Source organism: Lithobates pipiens, unplaced genomic scaffold (genome assembly GCF_037356315.1).
Source record: "Lithobates pipiens isolate NorthernLeopardFrog02 unplaced genomic scaffold, aLitPip1_a1.2 Scaffold_24, whole genome shotgun sequence".
NCBI classification, from domain to species: Eukaryota; Metazoa; Chordata; class Amphibia; order Anura; family Ranidae; genus Lithobates; species Lithobates pipiens.
Genome location: NW_027507786.1, coordinates 18,503,303 through 18,519,154, shown reverse-complemented (window position 1 = coordinate 18,519,154; position 15,852 = coordinate 18,503,303). Strand labels below are relative to the sequence as shown.

The window sequence follows — 15,852 nt, the reverse complement described above, 5'->3', positions numbered from 1 at the left end:
GGATTGGTGCCCGTTGCTGGCTAGAACACTGTAGGGTTAGGTCCAATACTTTACAAGGGGGGGGGGAGGGGGTACCCCATCATAGTGACCCCCCCTCCCCCAACTCGTCACATTTGTAGGTTAAAGTGGATCTACACTCCACTTTTGAACTTGTCCCTACAGGTAAGTCTATAATAAGGACCACCTGTAAGTACTGCGAATATCTCCCAATCTTATATCGTTTAGCAGTTATTCACACAACATTCAGCCAGTGACATCACCGGCGCACGTGCGCTGAAGGGACAGCATATCATGCTGAATCTTCAGGACCCCAAGGGCTCCTGGCGAGTGACATCATCGGGGGGGCCTGGCCATTCATACAGCTGGAGTCCAACAGGAAGAGCGGGTGAGGATGGCAGCACCGGGGGAGCTGGGACAGCGCTGCTCTGGGGGAGCTCTGCCTACAAGCAAGTCCATCATAATGTGCTAGTATGCAGTCCACACTAGCACATTATGACTTAAATCTGCAGGGGCCCAGCAATGTTTTTTTTTATTTTTCTGGCGGCATTAATCCGGATGTAGCGGTATCTGCAGACGGATTTATTCCCAGATTTTCCCCACGCGGGACGTTTGTTGAACTTTGAACAACTGGCAGCAGCTGGCGACCAGGAAGAGCTAAATGTTGCATCCTGAATGCGTCCCAGGACCCCATTATCCGGAGTATACGGTACCGCGCACTACACAGTCCACATCAATTCCTACATGTAAAGCTTAAAGGGCAAGTTCCCTTTCCAGAAAATCTGGACCCCTTTCCCCATTTCCCCCCCCGGGCCCGCTATACAGAAGTCCTGCCATCTCCCACTGTGAGACATCAGGTTGCTGCTTCACCCCTCCTGGGATTTGAAATCCCTGCGGCTTAATCCCCTATACATAACTCAGCATGTACAGAGAAGAGGCATTCCAATTGGTCAGCACTGACCAATCAGAAGCCGCCTAGCCCATCCTGTTAGCTTTAGATAAGAGAAAGCCATGGGGATTGTAAATACCCCGAACCTGTAGGGCAGCAACCCAATGTCTCACAGCGGGGGAGAACGGTATGGGGGGGGGGGGGGGTCCAATATAAGTTCACCTTACAGTTTTTCTGTAAAAGGTGAACTTACACTTTAAAGCTGAACTCACAGGAGCAGTGACATCATCACTGTGCTGTACAGGAGAGCAGAGCTGGTCCCACCCCCTATAGAAAACTGCAGGAGGGAGCAGAAGCATGACCAGTCCCCCTGCACAAAGAGAGAGCACAGCTGTGGGAAGGACGGAGCAGGCTCCACCCACTAACGGCTGCTTGTAGAAAACTAGAGGAGGGGGCGGAGACAAGACCAGTCCCCCTGCACCAAGAGAGAGCACAGCTGTGGGAAGGACGGAGCAGGCTCCACCCACTAACGGCTGCTTGTAGAAAACTAGAGGAGAGGGCGGAGACAAGACCAGTCCCCCTGCACCAAGAGAGAGCACAGCTGTGGGAAGGACAGAGCAGGCTCCACCCACTAACGGCTGCTTGTAGAAAACTAGAGGAGGGGGCGGAGACAAGACCAGTGCCCCTGCACCAAGAGAGAGCACAGCTGTGGGAGGGACGGAGCAGGCTCCACCCACTAACAGCTGCTTGTAGAAAACTAGAAGAGGGGGCGGAGACAAGACCAGTCCCCCTGCACCAAGAGAGAGCACAGCTGTGGGAAGGACAGAGCAGGCTCCACCCACTAACGGCTGCTTGTAGAAAACTAGAGGAGGGGGCGGAGACAAGACCAGTCCCCCTGCACCAAGAGAGAGCACAGCTGTGGGAAGGACAGAGCAGGCTCCACCCACTAACGGCTGCTTGTAGAAAACTAGAGGAGGGGGCGGAGACAAGACCAGTCCCCCTGCACCAAGAGAGAGCACAGCTGTGGGAAGGACAGAGCAGGCTCCACCCACTAACGGCTGCTTGTAGAAAACAAGAGGAGGGGGTGGAGACAAGACCAGCCCCCCTGCAAAATTAGAGAGTAGAGCTGTGGGCGGGACTGAGCAGGCTCCACCCACCAAAGGCTGCCTGCTGAAAACTACAGGAGGGGGCGGAGACAAGACCAGTCCCCCTGCACGAGAACAGAGAGGAAAGCTGTTGGAGGGACCAAGCAGGCTCCACCCAGTACAATAAACTACAGGAGGGGGTGGAGACAAGACCAGTCACCCTACACAGAGTTGCAGGAGGTAATGTGCAGGCTCCACCCACTACAGGCAGCCTGTTGAAAATTACAGAAGAGTGTGCAGACAAGACCAGTCCCCCTGCAGGAGAGAGAGCAGAGCTTTGGGAGGGACCGAGCAGACCCCACCCATTACAGAAGGGGGTGGAAACAAGACCAGTCCCCCTGCACAAGGAGAGAGAGCAGAGCTGTGGGAGGGACTGAGCAGACTCCACCCATTACAGAAGGGGGTGGAAACAAGACCAGCCCCCCTGCACAAGGAGAGAGAGCAGGGCTTTGGGAGGAACCGTTCAGACTCCACCCACTACAGTAAACTACAGGAGTGGGTGGAGACAAGACCAGTCCCCCTGCACAAGGAGAGAGAGCAGCAGTGGACGGTCATTATTACAGGAAGTCTCACACTTGATTACTGTACAGATCTGGGAGGAATACACAAAGCCCAGGAAGAAGACACATGACCGATGGATTGAGAGAGCTCAGCTTTAAGCAGAATGGGTAAAACTAGGGTTGTACCGATACCGAGTATTTTCACAAGTATCGGTACTTGTGCAAATGCATCAATATTTGTTTCAGGTTCGGTTCTTTGACCTGTCAGTGGGTCTCCGCTATTGACAACTGAAGTGTTAAAGAAGTTCGGTAATTGAAGCCATCAAAAAAAAAAAAAAAAAGCACCTGCCAGTGTTTGTTAACAACATTGCTCAGCCACTGAAACACTAAAAGAAACAATGTTTTTTATTTTAGTATCTTTCCGTTTCTTCATCTGCAGATCAAAGGGATGAGCAAATGTTCCTCTGTTTGTTTAACCCCTTATTAACCCTTAATTTACTTAAATCAGCCTTAATTAAGCCTATTCTCCATTAAGTTATTATTTTCCTGCTTTTTTTTTTATATAAACGATAAACAATTAAATCTTTTTTTGTTTGCTTTGTTAGTGAATATTTTTATACATATATTTACAATGAAAAAGTGCAAAAAAAATAAAAAATTCAATGCTTTTTACTATTGTTGACAGCTGCAGTGAAAACAAAACAGTTGCGGTAGGTATCGGTAAAAAAAAAAAAAAAAAAAAAAAAAAAAAAATCAGTAGTAGCAATACTTGTAGTAAAAAAAAAAAATAATAATAAAAAAAAAAAAATTATATATATATATATATATATATATATATATATATATGTATTGGTGCATCCCTAGCTAAAAATCCCATCAAAAGAATTTTACTCACTTCCTGTCTGGTGGAACCGTTGTCACCTCAATAGGAAGTGAGGAGGAGTCTCTCTAATGGAACCACAAAGCAGTTAAAATTGATATTTAGACTATAAAGATTTTTTTTATTTTTTTTACCTTAATTTTCTGTATGTTCTGTATACCTAAAAATGTTAACATATGTAAAAAAAAAAAAAAAAAAAATTTATATAAAAAAATAAATAAAATAAAAAAAAAAGCATCACGCATGTGGTATTAATGCGTTTAACAGGGAGGTGTATTTTTTTTTTTTTAACTGACCGAAAAATGCAGCAAGCAGGATTTTTAACACCACCACAGACCAGTGTGCAGGCATAGAATTTAAAAGGGATGCAATTTTTTTTTTTTTTTTTTAGCCTTTCTTGGACTAAAAAGCTGGCGATAATGGATGACAAATTCCTATTCATTTACGATATGAAATAAAAAGTTGAATATAATACAATTCTATATAAAAATATCTATACGTTTTATAAACTGTAAATTTTCGGCCAAGTGCATCCTGAATTTTCAGTTTTGGCACCAAATTTTCCTTCTGGTGCTCCTCTACTCCACACCCCTTCACGAGGGGGTCCCGGCCCTCCTTTCCTGGAATTTTTATGCATTTCATCCTATGGGGATTTTATCATAATTGGGGGGGGGGGGGGGGGGGGGTTTAGAGGAATGAGAGCCGCAATCCAATCTTCATTCTTTCAGATACTTTTATTCAAGCATCAACAGTGTAGCTGTAATCATGGCATCTCTGCCCCAAAAGTAAACACAGCTGATGCGTTTCATCACAAGTGGCTTGATCCACGTGATTACAGCGAAGCGCATTAAGGGGGAAGTTACCAAACGGGTGGCAAAACCCTGATTGCAACTACACTGTTGATGCTTTAATTAAAAGTATTTGGACCAGTGGAGAGGGGAATGCGGTTTTCATCTATTCCCTATAATGGTGAGCCAAGACAGGCTTCTTTAAACCGGAACCCTATTAATCTCTGCACAGACGAGAGGAGAAGGTTTGGTGCAGTGCTGCAGGTTTAGAGTTGGGAGACGTCACCACTGGAGAACCCCCAAGAGATACAACACTGTTTGTCTCTGACCACCAGACATTAAATTATAACCTTTGGGTGGGCTGACGCTTTGACAAGGACCAGAACGCTGCACAGTCCTTGGATCCACATGGCTTACACAGACGTCCTACAGCTAATACTCATCCAGGGCCACCAATCAGGTACAGGCAGTAGTCTTAAATCAGGGCCAGGGCTCCATCAGATCAGCAGGGGGCTGCCAGTATAGCATCCTTGGCTGGGGGCCCCAACGTGAGCCGGCTGGGGGCCCCAACGTGAGCCGGCTGGGGAGCTTTTGACCAGGCTGGGAAACTAGAGATGGTGCTGGTGGGCAAAGCACACAAAGGTACCATGGCAACTGCTGCACAGTCACCAAAGGGGGGCATTAACTCTTCATCCTGTATGCCATTGCCCCGTATATGCAAAATTAGAGTGTTTAGAGCCCGTACTGGTTGGGTGGTCAATGTACAAAGGATAAAGAAGTCCAGTGCAATAGCTCTTTACCCCAAGCTGGGGCACCGTTTCTAAAGAGCAGCCTGCAGTCTCCCCTGTCTAGGAGGGGCAGAATGGTCAACTATTACCAGTTCATTGACACCAGCAATGGTCCGTGTTGTAAGGCCTCAATAAGTTCAACCATACCACCTCCTGAGCCGTGGCTAGCATGGGGGGGGGGAGGGGGGGGGGGGCTATTGACAAAAGTTCTAAATAAAATATTTTAATTTAATAGAAAGGCAGGAAAACTGCAGTCTGTACAATTAAATAAGTTTTTTTAGTTTTTTTATCTTCTTCTCAGTCTTCAGAGAGCGAGTCCTAAGAGGAGAGCCCAGCAGGCGGGATGGAAGCTCATTCAAACTTCTTCTTAAGTTTCTTCTGGAAGATGGCGGGCAGGATGGAGACGACAGCCAAGATCATGAGGACGATGACAGAGTTCCAGGAGACTGCTTCCCCCGCCGTGGTCAGCTGGTAAAGTGTGGTCCCGGCCTTGATCGCCACGAATGACGGTGGGGCCACGCCTGGAACAGACAAGGTGCAATGAGAGGACGAGAGCAGAAAATTTTATTTATACATCACAAAGCCAGGAGGAAAAAAAAAAAAAAGAAGAAGAATTTCAGCATATTCAAAAAAAATATATATATATTTTTTTTAATAATAAATTAATTAAAAAAAAAAAATATATATATATATATATATATATATATATATATATATATATATATATATATATATATATATATATATATATATATATATATATATATATATATATATATATATATATATATATATATATATAAATTTCCCCAGTTAAAAAAAAAAGGTAAGGTGGGGGCTTTTTCAAGGGGTTTTGAATGGGTTATTAACTCCTTCCTGCTCAGCCCTCGTGTCCCTTTAACTTGGTCTTTACGTCTGTAGGGCGAGATTGGTCATATCTGTCACAATCACAGTGACCATAAAAAGCTTGGGGTACCGCTCCAGTGCGTCGGTGACTCCTAAGTCACAAGGTCAGGAGGATAAAGAGCCCAACTCTGAACACGCTGGGCAAAAAGGAAACCAAAACCACCACACACACACAACAGTCCGAAGTATAGCGTTAACAAACTCAGCTTTAGCCCTTTAGAAATGCATCAGAGGGGCATGGCTGGGATTGAGCCAGACTGAAGCAGTCTCTTTGCCAACTCTCTACTTTAGGCTGGGCTGCTTTGCGGCAGCCAATTGCAGTGGACACATGATCGCTCGGCCCAGCAGCTCTTAAAGCGGAGTTCCACCCAAAAAAGTGGAACTTCCGCTTTAAGTGAAGGTGACCCCCTGACATGTAATTTTTGTGGAGGGGGGAGCGGATACCCTCTTCTTAGAGGGATCCAGCTCCCACTTCTTCCCACAGCAGGCAAGTTCCCCTCTCCCTTTCGGCAATCTGGGACACGTCACAGGTCCCAGGTGATTGCCCGGCCAGTCACAGTGCGCAGCGTGGCTCACGCATGCGCAGTGTATGCCAGGCTGTGAAGTCAAAGCAGGGCGCACACAGTGACAATGCCAGTGCCGCAGAGAGGAGGGGGGGGGGGGGGGAAGAGGAGCAGGGCTTCGTATGCCCACATAGCTGGACCGTGGGACAGGAGAGTGTCTTAATAAAAAAAAAAAAAAAAAGTCAGCAGCTACACTTTTTGTAACTGATGACCTGGGGGGAGGGGGAACTCCGCTTAATCATTACTGACCAGGAGCGATCGATGACAGCTCGTTCACCGTCTGTGGGAAGTGCGCTTTCAACACGAACCCCAAATCTCCAGGGATGCCCATGTGGGCAATGCATTGAAGGCAAGAGGTTAACGTTCATCTAAAGCAAGGATCTCCAAACTACGGCCCTCCAGCTGTTGCGGAACTACTTGTCCCATGAGGCATTGTAAAAAACTTTGACATTCACAGACATGACTGGGCATGATGGGAATTGTAGTTCCTAAACACCTGGAGGGCCGTAGTTTGGAGACCCCTGATCTAAAGCAAAGCTTTTAGCTGGTGGATGGAGTAGGGGAGGGTTAGAACCAGTCAGGTTCTGTTGTCAGAGGCCATGCTGGGGAAATTCAACCTTCGATTTGTTCCGGGGACTCTAGTGGAGAAAATGCTTAAAGTTGTTCTAAAAAAGGTAAAACTTTATTTTTTTAACCGTAATGCAGTCCCTGCAATAAAGTACAAAACAATTTGCCGATTGCTTTCCCCCCCTCCAAAAAATACTTACCTGTTCTGATCCAGCGATAAGCCTGTCTGCGGGGTCTTCTCTCCTCTTGCACACGCTTGGCCGAGAACAGCGAGAACCATTGTAGATGGTATCCAGGTAAATGTACTCACAGGTTATCAGTGCAATTAGAAAATTGTCCACTAGGTGGCGCTCCAGTACAACTACTCACCCAAGAAGGTCCCCAAGAAGAAGACTTTGAGGGGAACGTTGATGACCGGAGATGTGATGTTGATGAACCAGTTTGGCAGGAAAAGGTGTTATTCTCAGGAATATGATATAATTAATCAGATGATCTCTGTGCCGCTCCACCTGGAAACATAAGAAGCGAGGTAATCAGAGAGTGAAGAGCGGAGACCGGCGTTATACATTGGGATCTTATTACAGGACATGGAGCCTCCAATGACATATAGCCATCACGCTAATCGCTTTACTCAGACTAAACTGGTAGGGGTGCACAGAACACCCATAGATACATACTGCAATGGGTGGAAGGGGGAGGGGGGTTGAAGCAGGAAATTCCACCGGGACCTACAAAGAGGACCCTCCGAGTGTAACTGAACATTGGCGCCATCTGCTGTTGACATGTCCCAACTACTCTGTTTAGGACAGCAGGAAAAGTCCACTTACAGGAAATGGACACACGTGGGCTTGCAGGTGATGATCCCTACTACAACTCTACATGATTAACCTTCACTGGATGAGTTCCACGCTCCCCCCCCCCCCCCCCCCCCGCTATCGGGATTTCCTATCTTCTTTCGGTACTGGCCAGTATACTGACCAAAAGTGACACTAATCCAGCTACACAATAAGTGTGTAAAAACATGGCGGTCACATTAAAGAGGAAGTAAACCCTCTCAAAAAAACAAACAAAAACAAACAAAAACAAAACAAAAACAAACAAAAAACAAACAAAAACAAACAAAAACAAACAAAAACAAACAAAAACAAACAAAAACAAACAAAAACAAACAAAAACAAACAAAAACAAACAAAAACAAACAAAAACAAACACACCCTGCAGGACAAAGGCATAATGAGCTAGTATGCTATGCATACTAGCTCATTATGAATGACTTAACTGGGATCGAAGTCCCCAAAGCGACCCTCGATCACCTCCTCCGTCACTGCCATATCTCCCGGAGCGACTTCCGGGTATCGCTGCTCCGGCACTGTGACTGGCTGGAGCAGTGATGACGTCACTCTGGCGCATGCGCGCGGGAGCCATCAGTGACGGCATGATCGCCTTCACTAACGGCACGCTCAGTGCGCATACGCCTTGGACATCGGTGCCCATTTTTAGGAAAAATATCTCCTTAACCGTGTAGGTTTAGAGATATTTCTTGCACCTACAGAGGAGCATTAATCTAGGCTTACCTGTAGGTCAAAGTGGTCTGTAGGGTTTACAAACACTTGAAACATTTCCTTTGGGTAGACTGAAGTCTCCCTTTAACATGATTCTGTGTCCGGTAATCATAATACTCAGTGCTGTACACTCATCTGTCTTATGGTAACAGGCTTATCAGACAGTAATGACCTTAGCAGGCGGGATTATAGGATAGAGACAATCAGACACCGGCGCACTGGTCAATCCCTTTTTTTTTTTTAATGGAAAAACTAAAAAGTTTGATGAAAAGCAAGAGATTATAGCCAAATATATCCTGGATAATACAAAGTACAGGATAGCAAAGATGATTATATACACAACTCAATTTAAAATAATGTAGAACATATCCTGTATGTATACAATGTATGATATAATGGATCCTCTGTGTGTATAAAATGTATTATAGAAGGTATCCTGTATGTCAGGGGGTCTCAAACTGGTGGCCCTTCAGCTGTTGCAAAACTACAATTCCCATGAGGCATTGCAAGAATGACAATGCCAAGTATGACTCCCACAGGTAGGAGGGCAGCCAGTTTGAGACCCCTGCTATATGTATACAATGTATTGTATAATGGATCCTGTATGTATACAATGTATAAATGGATCCTGTATGTATACAATGTATAAATGGATCCTGTATGTATACAATGTTATAAATGGATCCTGTATGTATACAATGTATAAATGGATCCTGTATGTATACAATGTATAAATGGATCCTGTATGTATACAATGTATAAATGGATCCTGTATGTATACAATGTATTGTATAATGGATCCTGTATGTATACAATGTATAAATGGATCCTGTATGTATACAATGTATAAATGGATCCTGTATCTATACAATGTATAAATGGATCCTGTATGTATACAATGTATAAATGGATCCTGTATGTATACAATGTAAAAATGGATCCTGTATGTATACAATGTAAAAATGGATCCTGTATGTATACAATGTAAAAATGGATCCTTGTATGTATACAATGTATAAATGGATCCTGTATCTATACATTGTATAATGGATCCTGTATCTATACATTGTATAATGGATCCTGTATCTATACATTGTATAATGGATCCTGTATGTATACAATGTATAAATGGATCCTGTATGTATACAATGTATTGTATAATGGATCCTGTATCTATACAATTTATACATGGATCCTGTATGTATACAATGTATAAATGGATCCTGTATCTATACAATGTATAAATGGATCCTGTATGTATACAATGTATAAATGGATCCTGTATGTATACAATGTATAAATGGATCCTGTATGTATACAATGGTATAAATGGATCCTGTATGTATACAATGTACCTTTCTTCTCTTTTCAAGAGAAGAAAACAAGACGGGGTGGGGGCTGTTCAGTGATCGATCAATGATAGCATCACAGTAATTAGGTGAATCGGTCTTCCAGGTTGCCGATGTTCAGTACGAGACCCGGGAGCTCTCCGTGACAGCTCGATCTCTGTTCTCGAAGTGAGCAGCACTCTTCCAGCACAAACAATGTAGCACATATATAAAGCCCAACAGATAAAGACCCCCCCTCGGTGAGGCCGTATATATGGGTACACTCAGCAGAATGGGGTTAAAGCACCCAGCACTCCACCAATGAGCTCCCAGGTCTGTATACCTGCCACTGCCATTACAAGGTGCGCCCCCCTGCTGGAATTATTTAAAAAATAAATTTTTTTTGTATTTTATGCAGAATGTAAGAGTAACAGGAGGCAAACTGAGGTCAATAAGAAGCTACAGAAGGAAAACTCACACCCGAGTCTCCAAGATAAAAAAAAAGGTGCCACCCATAACTGGTACCCTCACCCTCGGATCAACAAAATCCTTCTATGAAATGTGCAATACCTGCTCTGACCATTTGACGGCTTTCTCGGTCAGGTATTTGTAGATGACCGGCCTCCCGACATGGTAGGACAGGATGTAGCAGAATGACGCTCCGAGACCTGAACACTGGAAGGAGACAGAAGAAGAGAGTGAGCGGACATGTACCCTCTACAGAGGGCTTGTATTTCTGTTCAGACAGTCTTGTGATTTGTATACTCCTGCCAGACTGCACAGCCAGGCTAGTGACACCAGGAGAGCTGAGAGGGGGAGAATAAAGACTTTCAGCAGACTGCTGAGAAAAAACAATGTTCTCTTTATATACAGTATATTAGGGATTCACGGATACAGTCCCCCCCCCCCTTTTTTTTAATTAGATTTTTTTAATGGAGTACAAAGTTGAAATACTAAAAAAATAAAAAAAAAATAAAAAAAAAAAAGTACTTGCTGATACCGATTAGATAAAAAAGTGCCCTCTATCAAAAACAAATGCCCGCTCTGGGCAGCGCATGCGCAGTATGGAACGGCACAGCAGCTGATGCAACGGTGTGACAGCGCATGCGCAGTGCGTCGGAAACAATAGCCGGTTTTTTGTGTGTTGATGGGCAGGTTCAGTGCTGCAAAGGGACAGTGTTATTCTCCAATTCATACGCCCTGCAAAGCACTGATCCCTCCCATAAAAAAAAAAAAAAAGGAGGCAGCATATTTGGCAAGTACAGAATTACAGTATAATATTATTATATATATATATATATATATATATATATATATATATATATATATATATATATATATAATTATGCAAAGTGGTTGGAGGGAAGTTTCAGAATGGCAAAGATGTTTTTATTACAAATTATGTGTGCAGTTTCGCTTTAAAAAAAAACTGACTTCATCTGCAGGTAGAAGTTCATCCATTTTCATCTGTAAATGAAAAGAGATTGTTTCTTTTTATCTATGTTTCTTTTTATCTTTCTGTTTCAGTGGCTGGGCAATGTTGTTGATAAACAGCTCAGCTGCTTTTTTTTTTGCTTTTTTTTTTTTTTGACAGCTCCAAATGTCAAGACTTTGTTTACCATTCAGCTGTCAACAGGGGGACCCCACTAACAGCCCAAAAGGAGTCTTCAGTTGTTAAGGACAAGACGGCCCCTCTCCTTAACAACCGATAGTTGCCAGCGTTTTTTTTTTACATTTCAGCTGTCAGTGGGGGAATCCCGCAGACAGTTGAAATAACGGAGGCTGAAATTCCATTGCACAGAGCTGGCAAGTATAAACTTCTTTTTTTTTAATAAACAGCATCTAAAAAATCACGAGAAGTATGGCCAAAGCTTTTTTTTTTGGTCATACTTCCCTTGTGTGACTCATTTGTGCCCCCTTGTGACTCAGAGTCAGACAGCGGGCTATTGCCGGCTTTCAGCTCACATGACCGGGCTGCTCCAAGAGCTCTGGAAGGAACCTGACAAAATTGTTGGGATCCACCCAACTGCCACGATTGACAGCTGGCTCCGCCTCTCAAAACATGGCTGAGAGCCAAAGCCAGCTACACCCACCCCCCCTCCTCTGTCTGTTGCTCCAGCGAGTGCTGGAGGGGGAAGAACGGACACTGCAACCAGCCCGAGAACCGAGCCATCAGCAGTCACATGATTGCTCAGTTCTCACGCGGATGTGGGACAGCCGCAGCATTACACGGAAATTGGCAGCATAGGAGGCGAGTAGTTTTTTTTTTTTTTTTTTTTTAATACACATACCATACTTCTCCTTTAAGCCAGGGGAAAAAAAAAGTTTCTTATATGACAACAGGAGACACTCACCAAACAGACGAGGAAGAGAGCCAGGGGAAGGGTAGAGGAATCCAGACAGGGATACTGAGAAATATGGAGCCTGGAATAGCGAAGGTCTGTAGACTGGACATATCGCAGTAAAGAAGATTCCGCATTCGGTGATCAATGTACAGACTGCAATGCAGCGGCTGCCAAGATAAAATCTCCACAGATAACAATCTACAGCAATACCCGAGTCTTCTGCTCTATATCTCAGCTACGGAACTCTCTCATTGGTCTGGCCCCCGATCTTGGTCATAGGTGCCGGGACACCTGCTAGGTCGGTGATGGTCAACTTTCAATATGTAGGAGGCCAAAAGGGCCACACATAATATTCTGTGAACATAATACCACACGAAACTGTCAGACTGAAGACATGAATGGCCAGGGGCCACATGCGTGCCCCGGGAGGAGACGGCCAGGGGCCACATGCGTGCCCCGGGAGGAGACGGCCAGGGGCCACATGCGTGCCCCGGGAGGAGACGGCCAGGGGCCACATGCGTGCCCCGGGAGGAGACGGCCAGGGGCCACATGCGTGCCCCGGGAGGAGACGGCCAGGGGCCACATGCGTGCCCCGGGAGGAGACGGCCAGGGGCCACATGCGTGCTGCAGGAGACGGCCAGAGGCTGGGATTGCATCACATCAGATTGCAGTTCACCATTACAGCTCCTTTACAAATCCAGAAAGATAGGTTTGACAAAGGGGCGGGTCTTAGTTGCCCCAAAAAGCATAACCACCCCCCCCACGTCATCCATTGGAATCTCCATCACAACTTTGGCTTAGTCATCGGCATCGTGCTCTTCACCGCTACTCCCTCCCCCCCCCCCCCCCGTGTATCCCAGCTACTCTCCGACTGTCTGGCTACCATTAATGGTGCCTCCATATGGTCCCCCAGCTGCCTCAGAACCTGCACAGCCGAATCAGCCGAGACCCTGCCGAGCTCTGCAGTCTTCCGATTTGGATGTTTTTTATGCCTTCCCACTACGGGCCAAGCTTTCCTCTCTCTGGCAGAGAGAAGACCGACACTGGACTCTCACGCTTTCTGCCTGCACCACTGTTTCTTAATTCCCCCCCCCCCCCCCCCCCGGAGTTATTCAGGATGCAGTCACAGAACGCTGAGCCCGCTGCATACAACCAGTAAAATCTTTCCTCCATGTTGATTTACAATAAGGTGAGGATCCGAGGTTGGCTTACTTTCAAGGAGCCACAAGTTCGATTTAACCATTTATAGTTCTAAAGGATACAAGACATACGTGGCAAAATACGCCACCAGGACCTCCACATAGAACGTGTCCTTGTATTTGGACAGCACTTTCCCCAGAGCCTTGGCATCATCCATATCCCGGGGGATCCTTATCGTCTCACTCTCCTCCCTGCAGAGAAAACATGAACAAAATAACATCATCATCATTATACATTTATATAGCGCTGACATATACCACAGTGCTGTACAGAGATCACTGAGCCAATCACATCAGTCTCTGTACAGAGGAGCTTACACTCTAATGTCCCCTCCCCCACAGTCACATCAGTCTCTGTACAGAGGAGCTTACACTCTAATGTCCCCTCCCCCACAGTCACATCAGTCTCTGTACAGAGGAGCTTACACTCTAATATCCCCTCCCCCCACAGTCACATCAGTCTCTGTACAGAGGAGCTTACATTCTAATGTCCCCTCCCCCACAGTCATATCAGTCTCTGTACAGAGAAGCTTACACTCTAATGTCCCCTCCCCCACAGTCACATCAGTCTCTGTACAGAGAAGCTTACACTCTAATGTCCCCTCCCCCCACAGTCACATCAGTCTCTGTACAGAGGAGCTTACACTCTAATGTCCCCTCCCCCCACAGTCACATCAGTCTCTGTATAGAGGAGCTTACACTCTAATGTCCCCTCCCCCACAGTCACATCAGTCTCTGTACCAGAGGAGCTTACACTCTAATGTCCCCTCCCCCCACAGGCACACAATATTATTATACATGTATATAGCTCTGACATATACCGCAGTGCAGTACAGAGGTCAGGGTGGAGATGAGGTCACAGGTACTCACTCGCTGAGCTGTGGGAAGTTTTTGTAGACCAGGAACATGATGAAGGCGGCAGATGAAATATGGACACCAATATGAGGAGGGAGGTGCGCGCCGAGCCGCCTTCTGATTGGGCTTTGCCTGAAACACAGAAAATCATTGATTAATAATATATATCACATCCATAAATCAGGACAGGAAGGATCCTTTCATCAGCGAGGATTTTAATGATGCACAAAATCCCCATCAAAGCCCCCTCCCCCCCCCCCCCCACATCAGGGATTCCTGCTCTACGAAACCCCCCCCCCCCCGATACTCCCCATTGGCTCCCACAGATGTACGCTCTCTTATCAATTTACTATATTTGAAAGATCATTATGGAATGTTTTGGGTTGGATTTATTAAACCACTTGAAGACCGGGCCTTTTCTGGCACTTTCTGTTTACTATTTAATTTCAAACTGGCCGCTCCTCCAGCTGTTGTGGCACTACAAGTCCCATCATGCCTCTGCCTGTGGGAGTCATGCTTGTAACCATCAGCCTTGCAATGGATCATGGGACTTGTAGTTCCTCAACAGCCAGTTTACTGCCTGTGGCTTACAAGTTTAAGGCTGCATTCACACCTGAGCGTAGCGCTTTCAAGCAGAAAATCGTGTGAATTTATTGCGATTTTGCAATGGTTTTTGCTGCGTTTTTTACTGCGATTTGCCGCAAAAGGTCACCAATGTTAAAAGAAGAAAAACGCCCAAATCTGCTCAATTCGAGTGACAAAAAAGGGTCCGGAACTTGTTTGAGCTTCAGGCGACATGGAGTGGAGGAGATGTGAACCATCTCCATTGAGAATAATAGATTTTTTTCCCCTCTAGCGTTTTGTAGCATCAGGCTTCAAGCTACAAAAATGCTCAGGTGTGAATGGGGTCTAAGGGCTAGTTCAAGCCACAAAAAAATAAATAAATAATAAATAAATTTAAAAAAAAAGCAGCAGTCCAGATCCGTTCCCGTTTCTACATGTGTGCTTTTAACGCATTTTTTTATGCGTTTTTGAATTAATTTGGGTGCTTTTTTCACTATACTAGGGTCCAGTGCATTTTTGATGTGTTTCCAGGGCTGGTTCACACAAAAAAAAAAATAAATAAATAAATAAAAAACACTCCAACGCACTCCTGATCCGTTCCAGATGGTTTTCAGCATACATGTTGATGCAGAAGATTTAAAAAAAAAAAAAAAAATGGCACTGAGCTGCATGCGGTGTGAACTGGCCCTAAATCAGTAATTTTTTTTACCCTACAAAATTACTTATAACCCCCCAAACAGACCCTAGAGGAAAAAAAATAAATAAATGGAGATCATTGCAAATTTTTTTATCAAAAAAATAAAATAAAAATAATAATATATATATATATATATATTATATATATATATATATATATATATATATATATATATATATATATATATATATATATATATATTAAAAATGAGAAAGATAACATCACACGGAGTAATTAGATTTCGAACGCTTTAAAATTGCGCACACTTGTGGAATGGCG

General features: G+C 44.8%; 1 protein-coding gene across 1 annotated transcript in view; it reads right to left on the bottom strand.

The window, feature by feature from the left end:
* Nucleotides 1-5,194: 5,194 nt before the first annotated feature.
* TMEM41B (transmembrane protein 41B) overlaps nt 5,195-15,852 on the bottom strand; it is an 11,853-nt gene continuing 1,195 nt past the window's right edge. Inside the window, 10 exon segments of the mRNA XM_077453644.1 lie at nt 5,195-5,508; nt 7,393-7,474; nt 7,476-7,532; nt 10,484-10,588; nt 12,268-12,295; nt 12,297-12,316; nt 12,318-12,360; nt 13,521-13,649; nt 14,328-14,382; nt 14,385-14,444. Coding sequence (XP_077309770.1) covers nt 5,339-5,508; nt 7,393-7,474; nt 7,476-7,532; nt 10,484-10,588; nt 12,268-12,295; nt 12,297-12,316; nt 12,318-12,360; nt 13,521-13,649; nt 14,328-14,382; nt 14,385-14,444 — 749 coding nt within the window. The 3' untranslated portion in view covers nt 5,195-5,338.